Here is a 22,774-nt window from a genome sequence, read left to right as displayed (position 1 = left end):
CGGAATTGACCTTGTGGCAACGCCGAATGCTCTGCTAAACTTGAGTGTGGCGAGCACAAGGCTCATTCGCTACGCTTTGGAGTTGCTGGGAGATGATATGTTCGATCTTGAGGTGGCAATTACACGCCCAACTGAAGCCAAAATGGTTCTCGGAATGGAAATCCAAGATGTGTTGTTAAAACGAGTCGGGGAGATCGTGTCTCCTCTTCCAGTGAGTGACCACACCTTAAAAGCAGCGCCATCTTCAAGTAACAGCGTGCGTGGCAAGGTGTCGGACCATTCTGTCGTTATTTTCCAGAACGAGGTGGCTACTGACAAGTTGGTAGATGCTGCTGACAGTGTGGGCGAGCCAGATGTGAGCTCGTTGGAAATCCTCGTTGATGGAAGTGATGGGAAGGATGCCGTGGAGAAGGCGGTAAAGGAAGCAGTGGCCGAATGCACCGCAGCACAGGCCACAGTGAAGCATCCAAGTGTGCGGTGTGACGGCTGTAATCAGAGTCCATTGCGTGGCTTCCGGCTCAAGTGTTTCACCTGCCCCAACTACGACTTGTGCACGAGCTGTTACACGAACCAAACTCACAACGTGGATCATCCTTTTGTGCGCTTAACCGAGTCAACTGGCACCGGAGACCTGCTGCAACCCCGCTCGAAAGGTGGGAGTGTTGTACCCGAGACAGCTCTGGTTGGATCAAAGCCGTGGAAGGGAAACTTGCTTCGCGTACTGCTTGACGCACAAGGATACGTTGTTTACTGCCGTGGTAGTCGACGTGAATGTTGTGATACTGCCAACGCGCTGGCCAATTTGGGATTACTCGTGACTGTCGCGCACTCGGATGATATGGCGAGCGTAAACTCGCTGCGTGACTGGGAACGAAGCGTGCAACTTCTCCTGGAGCCTGGCTCATCACGTCTCTCTCATCGACGATCTTCTGTGTCGAGCGAGAAAAACGCGGCTAGAAGAGCAAATCGAGAGGTCACCAACGCCCTTAACAGGAAGGCGGCGCTGATCAACTCGAACACACGTCGAAGTGGTCGCAAGGTTGAGGATGGGCGACGATTAGCGTCTGAGGTGATTGCTATGCTGCGTTTGATGGCTTCTGGACGGTCGAATATGCAGAGATGGCGAAGCAGCACATTGCGAAAGATGACGGAAGTGCTAGAAAACGCGCCACGCCAGATTACGGAGGCAGTCGACTTGAATTGTGCGCTCTGTGATGCGTACTCCTTGACGCTGGGTGCCGCTCAGGTACTAGGGGGATTCCGCGAGCCATTGCGGATTGGTGGAAACGTTTCGTTGTCGAGTTATGCAGCTGACAAGGCACGTGGTGGGCACACAGGAGTGGTTTATTCGTACGCGTTTGGCAATGACGACGTGGTGGTTGCAAATCTGGATGGGTCTACGGAAGGAGCACGAAATGGAGACACTGCGGGTGACGATGATATTTGCCTCTGCAAACGCTCAACCTCAGAGGTCAAGGCGGTCAGCAGCGTCGCTCTTGACAGAGATACCGTTGAATTACTGGAACCTCTCGTTGTTCCCTTTTGCGCTGTGGTAAAAACAGTTTACGAGTGGACGTCTGATGGCAAAAGCGATGACATGGATGAAGATGGCACGCCCACTGCAGGATCTCTGCTACGTTGGGAGCTAGCTTGCGCTCTCGTTCAGTCATTTTCTGCCATGGCCCCTTCATGGCCCTCGCTTTTCGACAACCAAGTGATCTCAGTACGTATCTTTTGTGTACCATGTGCTGTTTTTGATGGATACGCTGACAAAAATATTGCGTGTTTGAATGTTACAGACGAACGGAAACTGCCCTGCCATTCTTTTTCAGCTTGCACAATTGTGCGTACGTGACTTGAAAGTGGAAGATATCGCCGACATGCGTGGATTATTGTGGAATATGGAGTGGCTACGCTCACGAGACGTGCACTTCTCGCTCGCGACACGACCGATTTCGTCAAGTTCGTTCTCTGTCGGCGACGATAAAACTTGCGTTCCTCGACCCACAACATTGGCGCCTGAAGATTCGTCTGCGTTCTCGTCAGTTGTTAGTGATGGAGCACTGTCCGTGCCCGAGCCTTCTGAATATTTCTATAACCTGTACGCGTTTTCCGGACGCAGTGACCTGCCGCAACATTCAGGGCGAAACAAGATGCTGGAGTACTGGGAAAAGAATGTCATCCCGGCGATCGAGACGTACGTATCGGGGTCATTCAAGAGCTACGAAATGGACTACTTTTTCGCCCAGCTACGTGAACCTTTGAGAGAGGGGAATGCTGCCGCAGCGTTAAAAATCGCGTTTACATTGTGTGACGGTCATGTACCGTCAGGCTGTCACTACCCAGATCCAGGCACCGATTGGACAGCTCTGCAAATCGACGATGTGGAAGTTGGGGGTCGCTATGTGATTGCTTCGGAGAACGTGGATGTTGCGGATTGGTCTCGAGATATGTTGTGGACTTTGGGCCACTCAGGAACTGTCCGAGTTGTCGATTCGTCGGGTATGGTGCTACTCCAAGTGGTGAATCCTGTGACGTCTGCCAGTGAATACTGGTGGTACCACGCTGACAACTTACGTGCGATGTCGTCGGTGTCGTCGGTCTCTGAGCAGTCGGTCACGGACTTTGAGGCGAGCAGGACTCGGCTGAAGATGATGAACCAACAGCTCATCTACAGCATCGCCCGAAAGAGCGTGTTTGACCTGTTGCAAGTTGCTCCTGAGCATGCCATGAAGATATCGATCGAGACTAGAAAAACATGTTTAGCGAGGACAAGCTCGTCTCCTCTTCCGTTGCCATCCTCGTCGTCAATCGGACACACCGCAACGGCTACGATGCAGCTGACGACACCGTTGCCCAAGAACCCAGGGAATGGATACGACCTAGCGGATCTGCTCAGACTGGCTGCAGCAGCTGATCTTGGATGCCCGGAGAAGGTGCTGTCGTGTGAGATGGGAATGCTCTCCGATTCAACACCTGGGGCTCCTTCAGAAAACAGCAGCAGTCTGTATTTACGCTCAAAAGTGTCTACGAAAACAGCGTTGATCACGGTGTTGCAGACGGTGCTGAACAAGCAGTTTGAACGTGCTGCTTCTAGCCCCCCTCCCCCGGTAATGGACAGATCCACATCTTATGACGAAAATGCCAGCGTAATGGTAACAATGCCGGCGAAGAAACATAAGAAGCGTGGCAAACAAGGTGCCCTTGCGGGTAAATTAGCTGCCGTTGGTGCTTCCTCTGCTGCCACTTCGTCTTCATCGAGCTCGGCGCCTTCATCAAGTGGATCTAGCACCTCTCTGAAATCTACGCAACCGAAGCTACAGCAACCCGATGTGACACCGGCACTGTCCACACGAAAGCACCGCTACTTGTTGATGGAGGCACTGCTGTCGGAGCTGAAGACTAGTCTCGACTTGTCCAGTGCCTTCTTGCGAAGCAGATCGTTCATGGTGACCAGCGACAGTCCCCCTCAGCCATTGGTTTTGATTCACATTCCAGACGCGACCTGTTTGGTGCTATCTTTCGCTGTACATCCCGTCCTGATGGATTTACCCGCAGGAAGTAGCCTGGAATTCTTCCGCGACGAACGGTGCACAGATCGATTGTTTGGGTACTTTGGAGATAAGCGTGGACTTAGTTATCTGCCCCCGCTCGTGGTTCCTGGTGACAAATGCTACGTGCGAATGTCCCAAGGTACCTACGCTCGATACAAGTTTCGTGTGGATCCTTTCACTGCTGATTTTGGATTGGCGCTGTGGTTGTGCGAAGAGATCTACCAGAAGCTGTTGGCGGTTCAACTTTCTCATTACGAAGTGGAGACTGTGCTTACTACTGCGCTGAATGCGCTGGTGGAGTACCTAATTGCGACCACTGCATGTCTGCCAGCTAATGCGAAGACTGCTGTGTACCAGATCACAGCTAAACTGATCAACTTCGCCTTGAGCAAGGGAGCAATGCACTCGGTTCCAATCGCTAAGCTGTCAGGACTGGTGAAAGAGTTAACCTTTGTGCACGACAACGAACGTACTACGCAAAAGGGTCTCTTCTCCCTGTATACTCAGCAGCTGGCCGAACTCATTTCCCTGGTTGAAGAAGTATCCTCACTCAAGGGTGGATCATCATCAATACTTGGCGGTGCTTGGTGGAAGGAGTTTGTGCGGATGGCTGTGTTTACCAGAGTGTTGGCCCAAGGAAAGCGAGAAATTGCGACTCCTGACGCCTTCAAACGAGTTTACTGCGGTCGTGCTCCTATTCGGGAGATTCAGACAGCACAGACTGCTCTCGCTACACATGATTTGTTCGGCGAAAGGATCATCTTTCTGCAGAATTTGCCACGCACGTCGAATGTTGCGGAGCTAAAGGCGAGCGTGTCAAAGTTCATTGTGCATCTAGCACTGGAGGAATGCGGAGAGGCCGATGACCAAAACGTGTATTCCGCTGCTGCCGTCACTCGTTTTGGCATTGTTTCCAATATCATCTACATGCCGGTCAACGCTGAAGGCCAAACAGAGGGCTATGCCATGATAGATGTTGGCCGAGCTGACGTGATCGACGACTTGCTGACTCGAATCTCCAAGGAAACGTTCGAGTTTGAAGGTGGGACTGCCACGGAGGAAGATCATGAGCTACTCGCTAGAATTGAAGCTGTGTGTCGCCCTCCAGAGAGCTCCAGTGGGAAATCGAACGATGGAAATGACTGCTGCTCTGATGGTGCTGACCCAAGCGGTGATGTCTGGGCCTGCAGTGTGTGTACGCTGGAAAACTCTCTTGCCGATGCGGGGTGTGCAGCATGCGGCTCTCCTATCCCGCCAGAAATGGCGAATTTGGCTCGAGATGTTCAGGCCCCGTCACTGTCAGCCAGGTCCGAAGCACAGACGACTGGATTGGAAGCTGCTGCTTCTAGCGGCTGGTCATGTACCACCTGCACGTTTGCTAACAGTTGGACAGATACGACCTGTGACGCGTGCACAATGGAACGCAGTGCAGATTTAGTGCCTCCATCGTCTGCTACGAGGGAAGACAGTACCCAGAATGAGAGTGATCCAGTGACTGATGGTGCGGATACTGAGGCATCTTCGCGATACAAACTTAGCGCTGCTCGATTTGTTGACATGGTACGCGTAGCAGATGAAACCAGTGACGCACCCAAGCAGGTGACTAGCTTCCTACACCACCGGTTTTTCTGGACTGAAGCCGATGCCGACGAAGCTAGTGGAATGACTATAGAGCTCCGTCGTGTGCTAGAGCATGACATATCTCAGTATTCCTCGTCACCCGCTAGCAAGATGGCGATTGAGGCGCTCGCTGTGTTAGCTGGTGTGACGAAGAAATCTTCATGGGAAGATCTATCGAACGAGAAGCGATTAAACAAATTAACTTCAGCGAAGGCGCTGTCCGAGGTAAAGGACAAAACTCTGGCAGTGTACAAGTGGCTCCGCTCATCAGGGTATGATCTTCAATTCGAACTGAGCCACTATGGATCTATGGACGACGCGATGAAAGCTCAAGCGAAGTGGACACACCAGATGGACTGTCAGCTCATTGCGGTATGTCGGGAGCTCAGTGGGAGAATGGGTGTGCTCATGTTGACAGATTTGTGTCCAAGCCATTTGAATGCAAGCCATGCGCGCGAGTACATGCAGATAGCTTCACTTGAGACGCGCGACTTGCGACTTCGGTTTGCGGTATTGCAATCGCTGAACAAGCTGCTGGTTGAAGCGTTACCTCTTGTAAATCTTCGTCCATGGAGCGACCCAAGCTCGTTACGCAGTCGTATTGTGTCGATACGCCAGTTGATTTTCCCCGGAGTCAAGATTCGTTTTTTTGCCCAGACTCAAGACAACACGACGCTGGCGCATTCTGTCTTCGTGGATACGAATGCTAAGCGACCCATGGTGACGATCGACCGAAGGAAGATCGCAGGCAAGCGCGGAGGCGTTTGTGCTAGCACCACGGAGGCCGCGACATCATTGGTGGCTCTACGCGATCCCAGACGATCTCTGTTTGCTTCGACGATGAAGCAATTGAGTGCTATCTCTCCATCTTTGCTGCGTGCGAAGCGACCGACGGGTGCAAGCGACCCCTTTGTGTCGTTTATTGTCATCTTTGCGGGTGAGAATGTCGTAGGCGAGGGAGGTCCGTACCGCCAGCTTTTCAACGATATATCGAACGAGTTGCTTGCCAGCGGCAACCCGCTATTCATCCCGACACAAAACAATGTCATGAAGGCAGGAGAGTTCCGCGAACGCTACATGCCCAAGCCGAGCAGCACGTCCAAAGAGTTGTTGCAAATGTTCGAGTTTGTTGGAATCCTGATGGGCTGCTGTCTGCGCACTGGCGTTCGACTCAATCTCCGTCTGGCGCCGCTGGTATGGAAGATGCTAGTCAAACAAAATCTCGTCCTCACGGATCTCGAGAGTGTAGATTACTCGCTGTGCGAGAGTCTGAAATTCCTCGAAGAACTCGCGTCCGCTCCAAGTGACGACCTCAGCGAGGTACTGTTCGATTCGTTCACCACAACTCTCAGTGATGGAACAGTCGTCGAGCTGAAGACTGGAGGACAACAGCTATCTGTGACGAAGGCCAATGCGAAGGAGTACATTCGACTTGTAAAAGCCACTCGGTTGCAGGAGTGCAAGCCCCAGGTGGACGCTATGCTGCGTGGTCTAGGCAAGATCGTACCAGTCCAGTTGCTGCAATTGTGTGTGTGGTCTGAGCTGCAGCAATGGGTGAGTGGCAGTCTGAAAATTGATATTGATCTGCTCAAGCGCCACACTCGCTACTCTTCGGGCATGAGCCCTGAGCAGTACCCGCACTTGGAGATGTTCTGGAAAGTGCTGTCGAGTTTCAGCGAGGAGAACAAGCGCCGTTTTATCAACTTTGCTTGGGGCCAAGACACTCTACCTGCTGACGATGCAGAGTTTGATCGAACACACACTCGTTTGCTCATCAAGGCGCCACCCCAAGACAGCGGAGTGAACCAGGACGCGCTGTTGCCTAAGGCTGATACGTGCTTCTTCAATATCGAACTACCTGTGTATTCAAGTGAAGAAATCATGCGCGAGAAGCTCCTGCTGGCGATCACGCTGTGCACTAGTCTCGACGGTGACGAACAGACAGCCGGCCACGATATCTATTACGCCGGTGACGAGCTTGATGACGATGTCATGGAGTAAGAAATGCGTGATAACTTTTCCATATTGCATGTTGCATAGTAAATAAAAAGAAATAATGACAAGAATTGCTGCGAAGGTGTATTTGCTGTTGTCTTCGGCTTAGAACGTGACTTGTAGCTCCGGATACCGCTCCTTGACAGACGCAGCTGCTTCCTTCGTGACACTAACGACGGAAAAATGTAAGTGGCTTGCTCGTTCGCTTCAAAGAGGTAGGAAATACTTACGTTGTGTAGCGAAAGTCAATCTTCTTGAGGCGCTTACGCTCTGGCTCGGGATTCTCGTCGAGCGTAGGCTGAGGTAATGTAGAATCTAGCAGCTCGTTTCGAATGCCCATTTTCGCGTGGATCGCGGCAACAATCGCCTGCAATGTGCAATCAAAGTGAGCTCCCTTTGTTCCATTCTACAATGTAGTACAAGGTTTGCTTACATCCGCGGAGACACTCTTGACACCGCATAGATTCAACTCCTGCAAGTTACGGGCCTCTGACCCGAGAAAGCGCAGCAATTGGTCACTAAAAGGAGACAAGGAACACACGGTAAGATACGAGAAATAGAGAGGGGTGACTGAGCTGGACGACGATTAACGAACGTGATGGCGACATTCCAATGCAGACACAGACGCGATACAGATTCGCGTTTCTTCAGCAGCGCAATCAAAGCTTCATCGGTGATGGCGCAATAGCCGACGCTTAAACTGTGCAGCTTCCGACACTTGGCCATGATGGTCTTAATCGTTCTACACAATTAAAATTCACAAAACCTGTTAGCAAAATAACTCCGAATTTTTTGCTTATTGATTGGATACGTACTGGTCCGTCGCAGCATGACCAGAAATATGGACTTTCGTGAACTTGGAGTGGTTCGGGTGCTTTTCGATCAGCTTCGTAATGCCAGAAATCGTCATGTTGAAGTTGCCACCGACATCAATGCTCTGTATCAGCACGTAAGAAGGTTTAGAGAACTTCGAAGTTCATCCCTTTTTACTCAAACGCACCTGCAACTTCGGAGCGAGTTTACGCAGATGATCCAGCGACAAGTCCGTCAATTTGCGGCAGTTCTCAATGTTCAGCTCCTTGATCTCTGAAAGAATAGTATTTAGTCCACTAATACTAAACAAAACATACTTATAAGCACCTCGTACCTGGACAGTTCTTGAGCAGCAACTCAATTGCGTCATCCGTGAGTCGGAAACACCCCGAGAAGTTAACCGAGTGCAGCTTGGGGCACGTCTTGGACAGCTACACGGCAAATAAAACAAAAGCATTTCGTCAGTATCGTCTCTCTCAAAAGTACAGTCACGTAGCCTCACCATCTCCACAAAGACCGTCGATATCTTCGCACCGATGATCTCGACCCGCGTCATGCTTGAATGGAAGAAGCTTTGAGGCAGTGTGTCGTCGCCCAGCCTTCCGCCGCGCAATAGCGCTCGAATGACCTCTTGCTTAGCCTTATGCGTGCGCGACTTGGACGGCTTCCCGATGCGGTGTGCGCGCTCTAACGTCTTCTCATTGACGATGATGTCCACTTGCCGTGGCGCCTTGGAGATGAACTTGAGTATCATCTTGTCCAGCGGCGACACCTCGCGACGGAACGCCATGGTTGATAGGAGCTCTTTATTCTTATTCAAGTCTTTTGTGGCGAAATGTCGCCCGAAGCGCAGGTGACACGAAGACATGTCTCATCGTTTATGTGCGTCAGCTCCAGTTAACATGTATAAAGCTGCACCCCGTTGCAACAACTATCAAACAAGAACCATAACGGCACGTACGTGTACATGTAAAACTTAGTGCTGCCTAAAGATCTGAGCCTTCTGTTGCTACTGTACATGTACAGTTGTGTGTAAATTTTCCTCGGTTAGGCTCTGATTTGTCCTGCGAGAGTCAAAACTGCAAGCCGGAAGATTTCTGTAAAGTTGCTGTAGCGTTTTTAGGTTGCTGGATCAACTGCTTCAAATTATGATCCTTGATCGCCCGTTTTACGGCCATCTCATTTGCTGAGCCACTTACTAAACCGCCGGATACCGCTCCGACATTCACTCTTGACGCCATGAAGTTCGGCAAGCAGCTCGAGATCTCGGCCAACCCGGAATGGCGCGACAACTACGTGCAGTACAAGCGCCTCAAACGACTCATTAAGCGTGTGGCCTTCGAGGTGGAGAAGAAGCAGAACAAGCAGAAGAAGCTGCAGCAGAAGATGGAGCACAACGCCGGAGACGTACAGCTCCAGGTGACTGTGGACGAGACCCATCCGCTGCTCAAGCCCGTGGTGAACGATGTGCAGGACGCCAAGGATCAGTTTTGGGAGGTGCTGGATGCCAACCTGAAGATCGTCAACGACTTTTACGTGGGCAAAGTAGTCAAACTCACCAGGTCTGTGGGCGAGTTCGAGACCATGCTGGAGGACGAGAAGACACCCACAGGCCACGTGCACACGCGCTCACGTACCCACTCGCAAGGTACGAGTATTCTGCCAGCTATTTGGGTCATTGAGAGGCTGACAATGTGCTTGTAGCGGATCACGGGTTTGCGGCGCTGCAGGAAATCTACGACACGCTGGTGGATCTGCGCATGTTCGTGCAGATCAACCACTCGGGCTTCCGTAAGATCGTCAAGAAGGTACATGAGAGTCCTTGGGTCTTAGAGTGTATGCTGTGGTTGCTCACGAGTTGGGTTATTGCTGCAGTTTGACAAGACGATCAAGGCTCACACGCAGGAAGCTTTCATGGAGCGACTGGCCAACGAGCGCTTCTACGCGTCTACTGATATCGATGATCTGTTGGAGCGCGTGTTTGGTCTCACGTCCAGGTGCGTTGGATGATTGTCATGCTGGATGGAGATGACAAATGTTGACATCATGTACGACCTGGTCGCAGGGATAAACTGGAGGCAGGAAACATGGAGCGACGTATGCGACGAATGCAGGGGGACCAGAACTCACTGCTTCGTAAGGTGAGTGTTACGGCTGAAAAGATACCGCTGGAGAAGGGGCTGTACTGAAGCTTCGTTCGTGTTCCGTACTGGATTCTGCCTATCATTTCCTGCCCTTTTAGGTGAAAATCGTCCCCTTTTGCATCTCGGTGGCGCTTTTTGTTTTCCTCCTGCTTGTTCGCATCACGCCAAAAGGTGAGGATAGTTTATACGAGCTGAATCTTGGGATCAAGGTTATTTATTGTGTCGTTGCTTGATACTTTACAGGAGAGGATGTACAACAGCGATGCCTGGCCATGCTCGTTTTTATCACAACTCTGTGGGTGACGGAGGCCCTCCCGTACTTCGCCACAGCGCTTCTTGTCCCCCCGCTTGTTGTGTTTCTACACATCTTGAACGACAAGGCCCACCCGGACCATCTGCTCACTGCAAGTACGTGGCCAATCGTTTCTCCACTGTAGCAGTGATTTGCTGACGTCTGTTTGTAGAGCAATCCGCCAAGGAAGTGATGTCCATGTTGGTCAACCACACCACTATCCTTATCATGGGCGGGTGCGTATGATGACGTTTTTATTATTACAGGTTTGGACACTTGACTAACGTGCCTTCCGGGCTTAGTTATTCCATCTCGGCTGCGTTCTCTAAATGCCAGATCGAGCTCTACATCGCTGCGTTCCTGCAACGTCGATTCAAGAAGAGTCCGAACCTGTTCCTGCTGGCAATTATGATGATGGGACTGTTCCTGTCAATGTGGATCAGTAACCACACAGCTCCTGTGCTGTGTGTGTCGGTGCTGCTTCCTATCATCAGGGATTTCCCCAAGGACAGCACCTACGTGAAGACACTGCTTATTGGTCTGGCCTTTGCCTGCAACCTTGGAGGGATGATGACGCCAATCTCCTCACTACAAAACACGCTTGCAGTGTCGTTCTTGGAGAAGGCTGGATACACCGTCACCTTTGGCCAGTGGATGGCGATGGCTATTCCGTTTTGCACTGTCGGCACGATTATGGTAAGCGGAATTATGTCATGAGCTGTCACCCTTTTCTGCTTACTTACCAACTGCCATTGTGCGCGTAGTGTTGGGCGTTCTTGCTGTGGGTAATGGACCCTCGCGATGCGACGTACATCCCACAGATTGTCTATGACCAGAAACAAAAGATCAGCAGCCTGCACGTCGTTGTCGTTTCCATGACGCTTCTGACCATCTTCTTGTGGGCGTCATTCTCGGTGACGAGCGCGACATTCGGAGACTTGGGTATCATCTCGATGATGTTCATGGTAAGTCCCTGCAATACTCTAGCTTTGTCTACGCTTCATTAATGCTAACTGTATTGTTAATTTGCAGTTCATCATGTTTGGCACGGGCATGCTCAGCCAATTCGACTTCAACTCGTTCTCGTGGCATATCTTGTTCCTGATCGGCGGTGGCAACGTCTTGGGAGATGTACGGCCTTGCTTTGATGTTTTGGCAACAATTATGAGTGATTAAACTGCGTGCTTTATTGCAGGCTGTGCAACGATCAGGCCTACTGGACACTCTCAGTCAGACGGTCATCCATGCACTCCCCTCTGGAAACGTTTGGATGGTCACTGTCTCGCTGTGCAGTATGGTGATTTGCCTGACTACTTTCGTCTCGCACACGGTCGCGTCCATCATTCTCTTGCCAATTATCGTGCAAATGGCAATCCAGATCGGACACCCGCACATTCCCGTGATCTGCTGTGCGCTGGCAATCTCTGCTGGTAAGGATGATTTGTGCTGCACATGTAGCCACGAAGCGCTAACAACCGATGTCCTTGTCTTGCAGCGATGGCGCTCCCGTTCTCGTCCTTCCCGAACATCAACTCACTCTTGGTTCTGGACGACCACGGCCAGCCGTATCTGGAGGTGAAAGACTTTCTGCGTGTTGGTGTGACGTTCTCCCTCGTAACAATGGCGTTGATTGTCACGCTGGGCTACGGTCTCATCGTGCTTGTGCTCGGGTACAACATCGATCCGACGCCAATTATGGTGGGAGTATAGAGCACAAAGACCATCTACACGAATTCCTGAAGTTTGAGTGAAGGTCAGGAAAAAGATAGAGATCAGAGCCAAACGTCGTCACTTTGGGAACAAGCGTGAGTGAATTACAACAATGAACTTCACCTTTTGTTACCTTCCGTCACACGCTAGAATGACCGACTATACTTCTTGATCTCGTACAGAATCTCCTGCGTCGTCACAATCTCCGAGTTGAATGAAGGAGGTCGCTGGTAGTTCCGCTTGATAATCTCCACAAACCTCGTGTAGTACAGCAGCAACTGCGTGAGAACTTGCTTAAGTATCTCCATGCCGTTGCGGAAGTTCGAGAAGTACGTCATCACATTGCTGTTCATCTTCTCGATGCCAGCCTTCCACGTCGCTGCAAACTCCCGCACGATCTTCTCTACCTGCGCAGTGTCAACTTGCTGGCTACTTCCCGTCGACGAGCCTCCTTTGCCGAGTGTAACTTGCTCATGTAGTCGAACAAACTGGATAAGCTTGGCGTAATACGTCATCAGCTCTTCCTCGACGAACTTCTCCCGCTGAGCAGCCAGCAGCTCCTCGAACTTCGAAGTCTCCTCTGAAATGACACGTCTCTCCTCGAAGTGTGTGAGTACGAGGTCGTAGGTGTTGATAAGGAACACGCATTTGTCCTTCGCATTGCTGTGTTGCTCCGACAATCGACTCAATAAGCTCAGGATCTCGTCCCGCATCGCCGTCAAGTTACTTAGAACCATGTCACCTGCTCCGTTTTCATGCATCTGAGCGGTCGAGATCGCAGAGTCGTCACCAGACTTGGTATGATTCTGCTGCGTGTACATACTCAAGCTGAGGATGGAGGAGGCGAACTCAGCATAGCGTCGAATGACAAAGTGAGGATGCAGATCAATCGGTCCCAGTTTCTTGGCCTTTGCGTTCTTCACGCTCATCAAATTGAGATCGAAAACAGCCTTGAAACGCGGCCACAACAGCAGCGCCACACGGTCAAAGTACGCGTCCAAACACGGGATACGACGCTTCTCCATCACCAATCTCTGAGCGTATGTAAGACGGATCATAAGCAGAAGCCCAATGGCGTCGTAGCACGTGAACAGATAGTTCTCCATATTCTCGAGACATAGCGACAGTGTCTTGGCAAACACACGCATGAACAAGTCACGACTACGGAACACGTTCTCCTGTTGGTTGGTAGGCTTGAAGAACTTAATCAAGAACAGATATTCCGATGTAGCTGAGTCCATCAGATGCTGCTGCACGTTACGGAACACTGCTTCATACGATAGTTTCAGCCCTTCTTGTTGAGCAACATGGAGAATCAACGGCGGTGCTGACGCCGTCTCCAAGATCTTCTCACGCTCAGTAACTGAGAATGTGTCGTTCCTCTTGCTCAAATTCACGCGGTAGCTAAAAATCCCTTTCAACGACTGCTCGTCCACCACAATGACATCAGTACGAGCTGCTACTTCCTCGTGGAACTTCATGAGTCCTGTGTGGTACGACTTGAACACGTTCACCAGCGTCTTGCTCATGGCTTCAGCGTACACTTCTCTGAATTCCTCCTCCACTCCCGGCGCGTTGTCTGCCAGAAAAGTCACCAGATACTTCATAGGTAGTAGCGTATTCTGCTGCACCATTTGCACGTTGGTTTTCGGCTTCTTCACTTCGTTCATCTTGGCCAGTAAGAACTCGCGAATCCTGGCAATAGCTCTTGCTTTTAATTTCTTAAGTTGAGCCTCCACGTCGTTAAAAGCTGCAGTTTGTGACGGGACCAGATCAAAGCTGGAGCCGGACGGGTCGGGGTCGCTTAGTGCTGCGTAGCGGAGCTTCCCGTTGAGTGTGACTAAAGCGTGGAGATACGCCTCGTTCACTTCCCCTTCATCTATAGTTTTAACTAGAGATGGAGCCACTGCCACTTGATCTAGATAGGTTTGTAGTTTATCCTCCGTCTCACGGCGATTCTTGAGCTTTACGTTCATCCCAATGGATTCGTCCTGTAAGTGGCGGATTTCGTCACTGATGCCGCCTAGATCGGCCTGGAAACCTAGCAGCATCTCCTGCATTTTAGCCAATAGATTATCGCAGTCCTGCACCTCGTCGTGCAGCTCTACGATATCAGCGGACTTCATGACGTACTGGGATACAGACGCCGCCTCGGCCGCGCGCAGCTCCTCTTCGATCTGTTGTGCATACTCACGCAGGTCCACGCCCTTGGATAAAGCCTCTTTGATCACACCGTCCTGTTGAAACAGCTCCAGATAGTCGTCCAGCTCGTCAAAGTCGATGTCGTCCAAGTTGACGGCCGACTTCTCGGCGTCGCTGCGTTTTGCCATTTTGGCAACGTGTGGATACTGATGGGCTCGTGTTTTGTATTGCAGGCTAAAAACATGTTTCACAAAACAAATACACCTTTCTAAAATTGGGTAAATTATCTGCCGCGACTAGAATCTAGAATCGATTCTGGACTCTATTTTCTTGCAAAAAGTAGGCATGTTGTACTCCGGAGCATTTTCAAAATATGGTTCTGTCACAGAAGTTCCGTATGATTGCGTTCCCTGTAGATATCGACACAACCCTGTCCGTGGGCCACCTAAAGGACTCGATTAAAGAGAAGAAGCCAAACAGCTTGAAGTATGTGGACGCCGATGAGCTGCATCTCTTCTTCGCAATGTCACAGAGTGGCAAGTGGCCAAGCTCGAATAATCCAGTTATGAGCCGGAAGGGAAATGTTCCCAAGAGATGGACCTTTATATGCTGAGGGAAATGGCCAACCCGACAGACAAGATCAACAAAGTACTACTCAGCAAAATTCCAGAGGGAAAAGTTCATGTCATCGTTGTGGCTCCACCACTACTAAGTGAGTCGGTTAAGAATGCTTTGGCGACTTTATTCGGTGCACGCGCTGCTGAGGACCTTATCAGCGATGAGTTGACTCTCAAGAAGCGCAAGGTGAACCCGATACCTGCTGTACATTCGGCAACAGTGCGCTCACGGTGCGTAGCATCCACATATATCCTTTCTGACACCAGCGTCAGATTACTTAGATGCCAGCAATTGTCATTTCTAGAGCTTGCGATCAAGGCAGCAGCTCTTTCAGTTACCCAAGGCAGTTTCTAACCGTCGGAGTGCATGGCCTTTTCACGAGCCCGTGGACACCAGGATCGTAGTCGACTACCTTGACCACATTAAGGATCCAGTGGGCCTCCAACGCATTCAAAAACGCATTAAGAGTGGAGCCTATATCTCCGAGGGGCAGACCTAGAAAATATGTGCAGCAACTGCACAATTTTTAAAACGCCGGACACCAACTATTACAAGTACGGCGTAGCCAAGAAGCATAATATTCATAATGACGGGCGCATACTGTTAGCTGACCGTGTCCACGTGTGCATTATCAGGGCCGCTATCGACCTCCGTGAGCTCATACAGTCTCGACTTTAAACAAGTATCATGTAGATTCTGCATAGAGTGATACTGCAATTCTTCTATCTACGGCTTGATGCTTGCCTCCAAAAAAGCACTTTACATGTCAATTGATGAATCATTTAAAAGTTCCTCTATCAGGGAACCCGAAAAAATAATATGCATAAAAATGAATCCTAATTTTTAATTTAATTATTAATTCTTACATCTCAATTCATTTTTTAATTTATTACAATTCATTCATAAATTGCTATGGTACATGCCAACAAAGTCCACAGGGTCGCTTGCTACCAGCCATTTACAATACAGGGTGCCGGCCACGTCCAAACCTACCAAACATCCATTCAGAATTCAATCTACAGTCTTCTGGGCACCCCTCTACCGCTACAGTGCCCTCTCTGCCCATCATGGTCCCCTAACGAGCAGCCAAATTTGCTCAATGCTCTTCACTGAGGTTGGTGACGGCTTCTACAACTGCACGACCTGCGGCAAGCAGTACAAGAAGGGCAACGGCTACACGAATCTACTAAACCACCTACGACGCAACCACGAGGACTATGAGCAAGAAGCCCAAGAAGCTACGCGCCGCCAGAATTCCCTAAACCTTTGCCTAGTCAGCCAACGTACGCGGGATCTACACCATTGGCTCGAATGGGTGATTTGTGAGCGCCTCCCGTTTGCATTTGTGGAGCGAAGGCTCACCCGGCTGAATGTGGCACTTTCTACCGTGTCAGAGGACACGCTACTCCGCGATATAGTATTGCTGTTCGAGGTAGTTGAGGGCCGTGTAGCCAGTGAGCTACCCGAATCATTTGGTCTCGTATTGGACGGCTGGACAAGCAGCAACCGTCACTACGTTGCAATCTTTGCAGTATTTGACAGTGCCACCGGTAATACCGGTAAAACCGGTAGCAGCGCGGCCAGTGAGTACTACGAGGACTTAGAGTGCTTATCTCGTCGCTTCGTGCTGCTAGCTTTCTCGCCCGTAGAGACGGAGGAAGATCTTAGCGCACAGAGCCAGTACGACCTAATCGCTGATACGCTGTCGCGATACAACAAGCCCTGGAGCGCAGTGAAGTTCATGGTCGGCGATAACTGCTCCGTTAGCCAGTACATTGGCCGGAAGGAGGGTGCTATACCGCTAATCGGATGCGCTAGCCACCGCTTTAATTTAGCGGTCAAGGACTTCCTCAAGTACGAAGACGAGTTGATAACCAAGGTCCATACCTTGATGTCCAAGCTGCGTACGATTAAAGGTAGAGCAATTCTTCGCCGCGTCTCCCATCTGTCTCCTCTGCTGAGGAACGACACCAGATGGTCGAGCACGTACGAGATGGTAGAGCGCTACGCATAACTCCAGCCGGCAATTGTTCAGCTGGGCCTCAATGTCCTCGTGGAGCATGATGTGCAACCTCTCCTACTACGGCGTGCGGAGCACGAGCGCGTCAAGGCGCTTCTTAAAGATTTAGCAGCTTTTGAAGCCGTTACCAAGGAGCTGCAGAAGTCTACGCTAACTTTGTCCGCTTCGCGACGTCTTTTTGACCAGGTTGTGAAGGAATACCCAGCCCTACAGCCTCGGCTGTCAACAACGGCATCTATAGTGAACAACCCCAATTTAGAGCAAGGTCTAGTCAAGTTACAGCGTGGGGAGGCGCTAAACGTCGCGGAAAAATTAGCCTGCGCTGAATTTAGGTCCCCTGATCTCGAACGGTCGTCTTCAAGAGTCGCCGAGGAGTGCTCTATTGTGAGAGCAGCGTTCAAGAAACGCAAGGTCGTGAAGCGCTCGCACTACGTTGACGTCGCGTACATCCCGCCAACGTCTAACGAGTGTGAGCGCTTCTTCTCTCTTGCTAAGCTGGTGCTGTCTGATCTACGTAAGCGAATGTCTCCAGCCAGGCTTGAGATGATAATGTTTCTGAACTACAACCGCGACTTGTGGGACCTGAGTGCGGTGGACAAGGTACGCTCGAGTATGGGCCGGGATAATGCAAATAATTGAATTATTAATTTTCTCAGCTCACATCGATGTATTAATCTTAGTATTGCATTTTCGGGTTCCCTGCCCACTATTAATAGCTCCATATTTTGGTACATATTTTTGGACCATCGAATTTGACCCTTATTCTGCAATTGTTGCCGTTTCAGATCGTGTAACTTGAAGTACTCAGTATTCAAACCCAACACCAACAACATGTATCTACATGTTTACATGTACACTTGGATCTTCATAATATGTTGGCGAGCATGATTGGCAACTGGAAGTTGTGAGTTTTTTTGCAAATCTACATGTCGAAAGGAGAGCTATTCATTTCTGCATTTTCTACTTGAGATCCCTAATCTGAATTCGAGACTGAATGAACTCTTTGAGGTCGATAGCGGCCCTAGAAATGCAACACATGGACACTGGTCAGTTATGCCTCATTAAGTAAGTTTGACGATAACGTACTTGTAGTAGTTGGTGTCCGGCGTATTGTAGAGCATGCAGTTGTCGCACATCTTCTCTAGGTCTACTTTGAACGCAGCCTTGGAAATATAGGCTCCACTGTCGATGCGCTTGCTGATTAGTTGGAGGTCTATGGGTTCCTTAATGTGGTCAAGGTAGTCAACCACGACACTGGTGTCCACGGGCTCATGGAATGGCCATGCACTCCGATGGTTGGACACTGCCTTGAGCAGCTGTGAGAGCTGTGCCTTTAAGCTGCCTTGATCGCGAGTTCTGAATCGACATAATTGACAAAACATTAGCATAAAGTCTCTTTCTGACGCAGAACCTTACGCACCCGATACGGTTATTGCGGATTGTAGCCTGTGACCAGCCAGCTTCCTCTATTTGCAAAAAAAAACACTTGTTAGCCCACCGCATTTTCATTTTAAATGATGTAGACGGTACGTACTGACGCCAGGAACCATGTAAATGTCCATCAGCCTTCCCTCTGCAAAGGTTGTCAGACCATCGTACACTGTCTTTGCACGAGATCGCTCCTGGATCTTGTCTAGGATTGCCTTCACAAAAGTACAAACACTCAGTTAGTCCACGATCTACACAACAGACAAACAACAGGAAGCGTACATTGCGCTGCTGATGAATCATTGACGTGATCCTTAAATAGTTGATCTGGGTGTGAATTGTGCACTCCATCAGCGTCCCACCGTCGTAATCCTTGATGTAGCCATACCAGTTCGGCCGAGCCATCGACACACTCTTCGTGAAGCCTTGCTTCTTGAAATATCCAATAGCGTAGTTGTCGGCGTACGTAAGGAAGTGCGTGATGTTCTTGGTCTTGACGTATTCCTTCAAGTGGTTCATCAGCCGCGTGCCGTATCCTTTCACCTGGTCCGAGGCATTGATGGCACAGAACGCAATCTCTGCGAATTGGTTCTTCTCGAACGGTCGGTAACAGATACCGCCAATAACGTGGGTACCATTCTTGAGAAGGAGCATGGAGCGGTGGTTCTTATCGAAAACCAGGCGTACAATATACTCCTTCGGCATCTTTGGCAGTTGTTTCGCAAAGATATTCTTCAGAGTCGTGAGCTGGATCATATGTTCGTCAGTACCATCGTTTGTGATCACATCAAACTTCAGTCGACCGCTGTCCTCCTCCATCTTTGCCATATCGTCACGTGAGAGAATCAGAGACGACGATCCGGCTTCCTTAGCTGGAGTGGCATCTTCAGGAGTTTTTGGACTCGTTCTTTGCTTCTTAGCAGCAGGTTCCGCTAACCCGTTCACTCCGTTGCTAGTTTTAGATGGAGATGACTGCACCTGTTCCTTATGCTTCGGACTCGACGATTCACTAGAATTCTTCATCTCAGTATCATCTTGTGTCGACTGCTGCGGCGTATTGTCAGCTTGAACGGATGCCTGCGTCTTGGAAGGAGACGCATTTTCATCGTTGTTTTCACTCTTCGCTTCCGCTTCAGCCGCCTTCATGTCCACATCACCACTCTCAGCAGCCTCCGCATCTGCGGCAGCCTCCTTCGCTTTAACAGTGCTAGGCTCTTCATCTTCCGTCTTTGCCTCATTCTCCTCCGTACGCAATTCACCTGACAAGTTCTTAGACGCTGCTTTGTCGTCGTCAGCAGCGTTCTCTTCCGTCTCGTCCTTTGCCTCCACCATATCTACGTCTTCTTCTACCGTAGTAGTGGGATTCACCTCCTCGTCCTTTCCCTCATCAGCTTCCTTCATCTCCACGTCGTTGGCAGCTGCAGGCTCATCCTGTTGCTTAGTCTCCCCGGTATCGGCATCTTCGTTGCCTTGAGAGTTCTTAATTGAATCCTCCGTGTTTTGACTCGATTTTTCGCTCGCACCGACGATCTCGTCTTTAGATGTAGACGCCACAGCGGGCGACGCGTCCTTGTCCGCTGTCTCCGACGCCATTTTTGTTGGTCAGCTGGCAAAATGTGGCGGGATAGCGTGCCACATCAATTTTACACAGGTTTAGAAGTTGCTGATCCGGAAAGATTGCCACAAAGCAAGAGAAGATTCTTGTCGCAACGAACGCATGCTACCGGTAGTTGCGAGTAAGTTAAACATCTTGACTCAAGATTCTTGAGCCACCTTTTCCAGTTGGAATGTGTTGGTTGCTGCAAGTTATCGCGTTCTCGACCACATTGGTGCGCAGAAGCAGGTTGAATCTGTCATGGTTATTTTCTCCTTCACCCCCTCAAATGTTGCTGCATGGAATGTCGATTTAAAAGTCCTAAGTTAGCTATAATGCATGCACATGTAGTTCATTCACGTGGGTACCATTTTCCATGAATAGCTGCAACAACGAAAGTCGTCTGGCACGTGTTGTTGATGGCAATGTCAAATCGTGCACTGCTCAAAAACGGTTTGCGGTTGAATTTCTTGCTTGAATTTGAATTCAGAATGTGACTTGGTTTCACTATGGTCACGGAAGAGCACTTTTCCCGAATTCTTTCTCACACTTTGAAGTTCGCGCTCCCAGAGATTCAGAATACGGAGAACGAACGCGCAGCTCACATTGAGAAATAGCAATACAGGCGCAAGCTAACCAAACCAAGACGACGCGTAACCAAAGACCGACTATGCTAGACTCTATTTTGAACCGCTTCTTCGGCCCCGGCAGCACGCCCGACAAGACTAACAGTACATCCGACAAACCCGGCGAGCAAGTATCCCAGGAAACGGCATTTACACGCGAGGCAGATGTGGAAGGCTGGGTCTTTCTTGCAGAGGAGAGACGCCCGGAATCAGGCTCCAAGACGCGCAGCTATGCTGACGTGGTGGTGACCGGCAGATCATGAGAAGCGAACCAAGCGCGCTCCATTTAATTAAATCCCAACAGAATGATCCGAGACCGGATTCTCACAAGACTGGCGGCACAACAGGTGTGACCCCGACACTACAACAACAAGAACAAACGACAAACACTTTTCTTCTTTCGTAGATGCTTCTCCATCGCAACGAACTCAAGTACTTCGAAGTAAACAAATAATTCCAAACTGAAAAGGTGTAGATGGATTCACCACAAACACCCGATTTCCCACAATTGCACTTTTACTAGACTACCTACCTAACAATCAGCCTAATCTACTCGTCGCTCTTCGTTTCGCACTCGGCTGGAAGGTAGGACAGCAGTTTGTCAGGCACCATTTGCTTCAGCTCAGTATACGGCGCCCTGTGTAAGTTGAGCTTCTGCAAAATATCTGCGTCGTCGTGGATTTCGAACGGCGCGCTGAAGTTGAAGAAGATATCCTGACGGTCTTCCGACATTTCGCACTGAATCACCGTATCTTTGCTGGTGTTCACTGCAATAAACGGCAAGAAGACTCGACCTTCGTCGCGTACAATAGTGGCAGCTGTGGGGTTCTCGCTCTCCTTTCGCTTACGTTCGGCATTTCGCTTCAAAAGGTTCTTCATTGCAACTTGCTGTACCAATAAGTCCTGCAGATGTTGTTTCTTCTGCTCCACACTCTTCATGCGCTCATTGCGTTCGGTCTGTCACAATAACATCATCTATAAGATAATTACTCCCAAATCCAGCTGCACCAATGTAAAGACAACAGACCAAGAGCATTTCCGAATCGTGTTGCAAATTTGACGGCAGTCCTTTCCATCGGATCTCCTTCCGCTCTTTTGAAATAATATCCATGGCCCTCAATACGTTCAGCGCATCGTAAACACGCCGACGGATGTTCTTCTCATCGTATACCTGAATATTACACAAGGTGAGCACATCGACGAGCTTTTCTTTTTTATGGGGTCGACGTACCGCATCATTTGGTCGCATTGTGACGAACTCGCGCACTAGGTCGTCAGCAACTTCGTTGTACGACGTAACGTGCTTCTCTTCCACCTTTTGACACACTTTCATGCTAAAATGGCGCAAGCCCTTGTTGATCTTCAAATATTTCCTTTTCTTCCCAGGTGAGCTGAAAAATACGAACACAGTGAGTCTATCATTAATTCCCAATAGCAATTTCCAATGTAAACGTACGGACTGGTGAACGACGGGCTTGCGAGAGTTGAAGCCGTGGGCGCCGACTTCTTTCCTCTTCCAGAGCTGGCAGGTGTCACAGCGGCCGACGTGGCCGCAGAAGCCTGCGATTCCACTAGAGCGCCATTCTTCAAAAGTCCTGCCTCTGTTGCTATCTTCTCCAGACCTTTCGTCTTCATCATATTCACAAAATCATCATGCAGACTCGTGGGTGTGATAGACGCGCTAGTGGCATCCACTCCAAACGGCACAGCGGCCGTATTTTCCTTTTTGATCGCTTCATTACAGCAAAAATGTGCGTGATGAGTCAATTAGATCATTCATTAAACACAAATGACTTGGCATCTTCGTAGCCAACCAACCTGTCGAGACGTCGTCCTTCTCCTCCAAGTCCACTTCTACCAGCTTCTTGAGCTCGCGGCGTGTCGCACGCTTCGCGGTGCCGTTTGCTCCAGATACTGCACGGCGCTTACTAGCAACCTTAGACGGTGCCTTCGGGTTGGCTTTCCTCCCAACTGGAGACTTGAGATTGTCAGGCACTGGAGTCCCTTGCGCTGACATATGAGCTCTTTCTTTTTTTATCCCTAGCAGCGATTCTGAAGACTAACGCCGCGCCGTTTGTGGTTAGTCTAAAAGCTACAAGATGCGAGAGTAACATTAGCCCAATATTATAGTCGAATCGAGCTTCAGTCGTAGGCAGGAAGCAGCCAGATACACGACCCACTCACCGACACCTCGACGTTCAAGGGGGACTCAATTGAT

General features: G+C 50.0%; 7 protein-coding genes and 1 pseudogene across 7 annotated transcripts; 4 read left to right on the top strand and 4 right to left on the bottom strand.

Annotated features, from left to right (window-relative positions):
• Positions 1-142: 142 nt before the first annotated feature.
• Positions 143-7,221, top strand: PITG_20203 (Hect-domain containing peotein, putative; the record flags this gene model as incomplete). The annotated part of the gene is made up of 4 exons (XM_002895791.1): positions 143-211; positions 269-1,723; positions 1,800-7,171; positions 7,215-7,221. The coding sequence occupies 4 exons, from the start codon at positions 143-145 to the stop codon at positions 7,219-7,221; spliced, it is 6,903 nt and encodes a 2,300-aa protein (XP_002895837.1).
• Positions 7,222-7,484: 263 nt separating this feature from the next.
• On the bottom strand, positions 7,485-8,850 carry PITG_20202 (uncharacterized protein; the record flags this gene model as incomplete). The annotated part of the gene is made up of 6 exons (XM_002895790.1): positions 7,485-7,536; positions 7,765-7,911; positions 7,985-8,106; positions 8,170-8,255; positions 8,317-8,413; positions 8,485-8,850. The coding sequence occupies 6 exons, from the start codon at positions 8,848-8,850 to the stop codon at positions 7,485-7,487; spliced, it is 870 nt and encodes a 289-aa protein (XP_002895836.1).
• A 371-nt stretch (positions 8,851-9,221) lies between these two features.
• Positions 9,222-12,128, top strand: PITG_20201 (divalent anion:Na symporter (DASS) family protein; the record flags this gene model as incomplete). Its single annotated transcript, XM_002895789.1, has 12 exons — positions 9,222-9,630; positions 9,687-9,790; positions 9,858-9,979; positions 10,048-10,123; positions 10,225-10,297; positions 10,370-10,534; positions 10,591-10,654; positions 10,721-11,114; positions 11,183-11,383; positions 11,451-11,549; positions 11,614-11,848; positions 11,914-12,128. The coding sequence occupies 12 exons, from the start codon at positions 9,222-9,224 to the stop codon at positions 12,126-12,128; spliced, it is 2,157 nt and encodes a 718-aa protein (XP_002895835.1).
• Positions 12,129-12,274: 146 nt separating this feature from the next.
• On the bottom strand, positions 12,275-14,458 carry PITG_20200 (vacuolar protein sorting-associated protein, putative; the record flags this gene model as incomplete). Its single annotated transcript, XM_002895788.1, has 1 exon — positions 12,275-14,458. One exon carries the CDS (start codon positions 14,456-14,458, stop codon positions 12,275-12,277), a length of 2,184 nt encoding a protein of 727 aa, XP_002895834.1.
• Positions 14,459-14,673: 215 nt separating this feature from the next.
• On the top strand, positions 14,674-15,443 carry PITG_20199 (annotated as a pseudogene; the record flags this gene model as incomplete).
• A 2,425-nt stretch (positions 15,444-17,868) lies between these two features.
• PITG_20197 (histone acetyltransferase, putative) lies at positions 17,869-19,929 on the bottom strand (the record flags this gene model as incomplete). Its single annotated transcript, XM_002895787.1, has 5 exons — positions 17,869-17,929; positions 17,995-18,264; positions 18,329-18,374; positions 18,443-18,551; positions 18,619-19,929. 5 exons carry the CDS (start codon positions 19,927-19,929, stop codon positions 17,869-17,871), a joined length of 1,797 nt encoding a protein of 598 aa, XP_002895833.1.
• Positions 19,930-20,497: 568 nt separating this feature from the next.
• PITG_20196 (uncharacterized protein) lies at positions 20,498-21,052 on the top strand (the record flags this gene model as incomplete). The annotated part of the gene is made up of 1 exon (XM_002895786.1): positions 20,498-21,052. One exon carries the CDS (start codon positions 20,601-20,603, stop codon positions 20,817-20,819), a length of 219 nt encoding a protein of 72 aa, XP_002895832.1.
• A 53-nt stretch (positions 21,053-21,105) lies between these two features.
• PITG_20195 (transcription factor Dp-1) lies at positions 21,106-22,725 on the bottom strand (the record flags this gene model as incomplete). Its single annotated transcript, XM_002895785.1, has 5 exons — positions 21,106-21,513; positions 21,584-21,727; positions 21,788-21,947; positions 22,013-22,289; positions 22,375-22,725. The coding sequence occupies 5 exons, from the start codon at positions 22,571-22,573 to the stop codon at positions 21,106-21,108; spliced, it is 1,188 nt and encodes a 395-aa protein (XP_002895831.1).
• Between the last annotated feature and the right edge of the window lie 49 nt (positions 22,726-22,774).

Source organism: Phytophthora infestans, genomic scaffold, assembly GCF_000142945.1.
Source record: "Phytophthora infestans T30-4 supercont1.131 genomic scaffold, whole genome shotgun sequence".
Lineage (NCBI taxonomy): Eukaryota > Oomycota > Peronosporomycetes > Peronosporales > Peronosporaceae > Phytophthora > Phytophthora infestans.
Note: the sequence above shows the minus strand (reverse complement) of the source record. Positions and strands in the feature narration are given on the sequence as shown.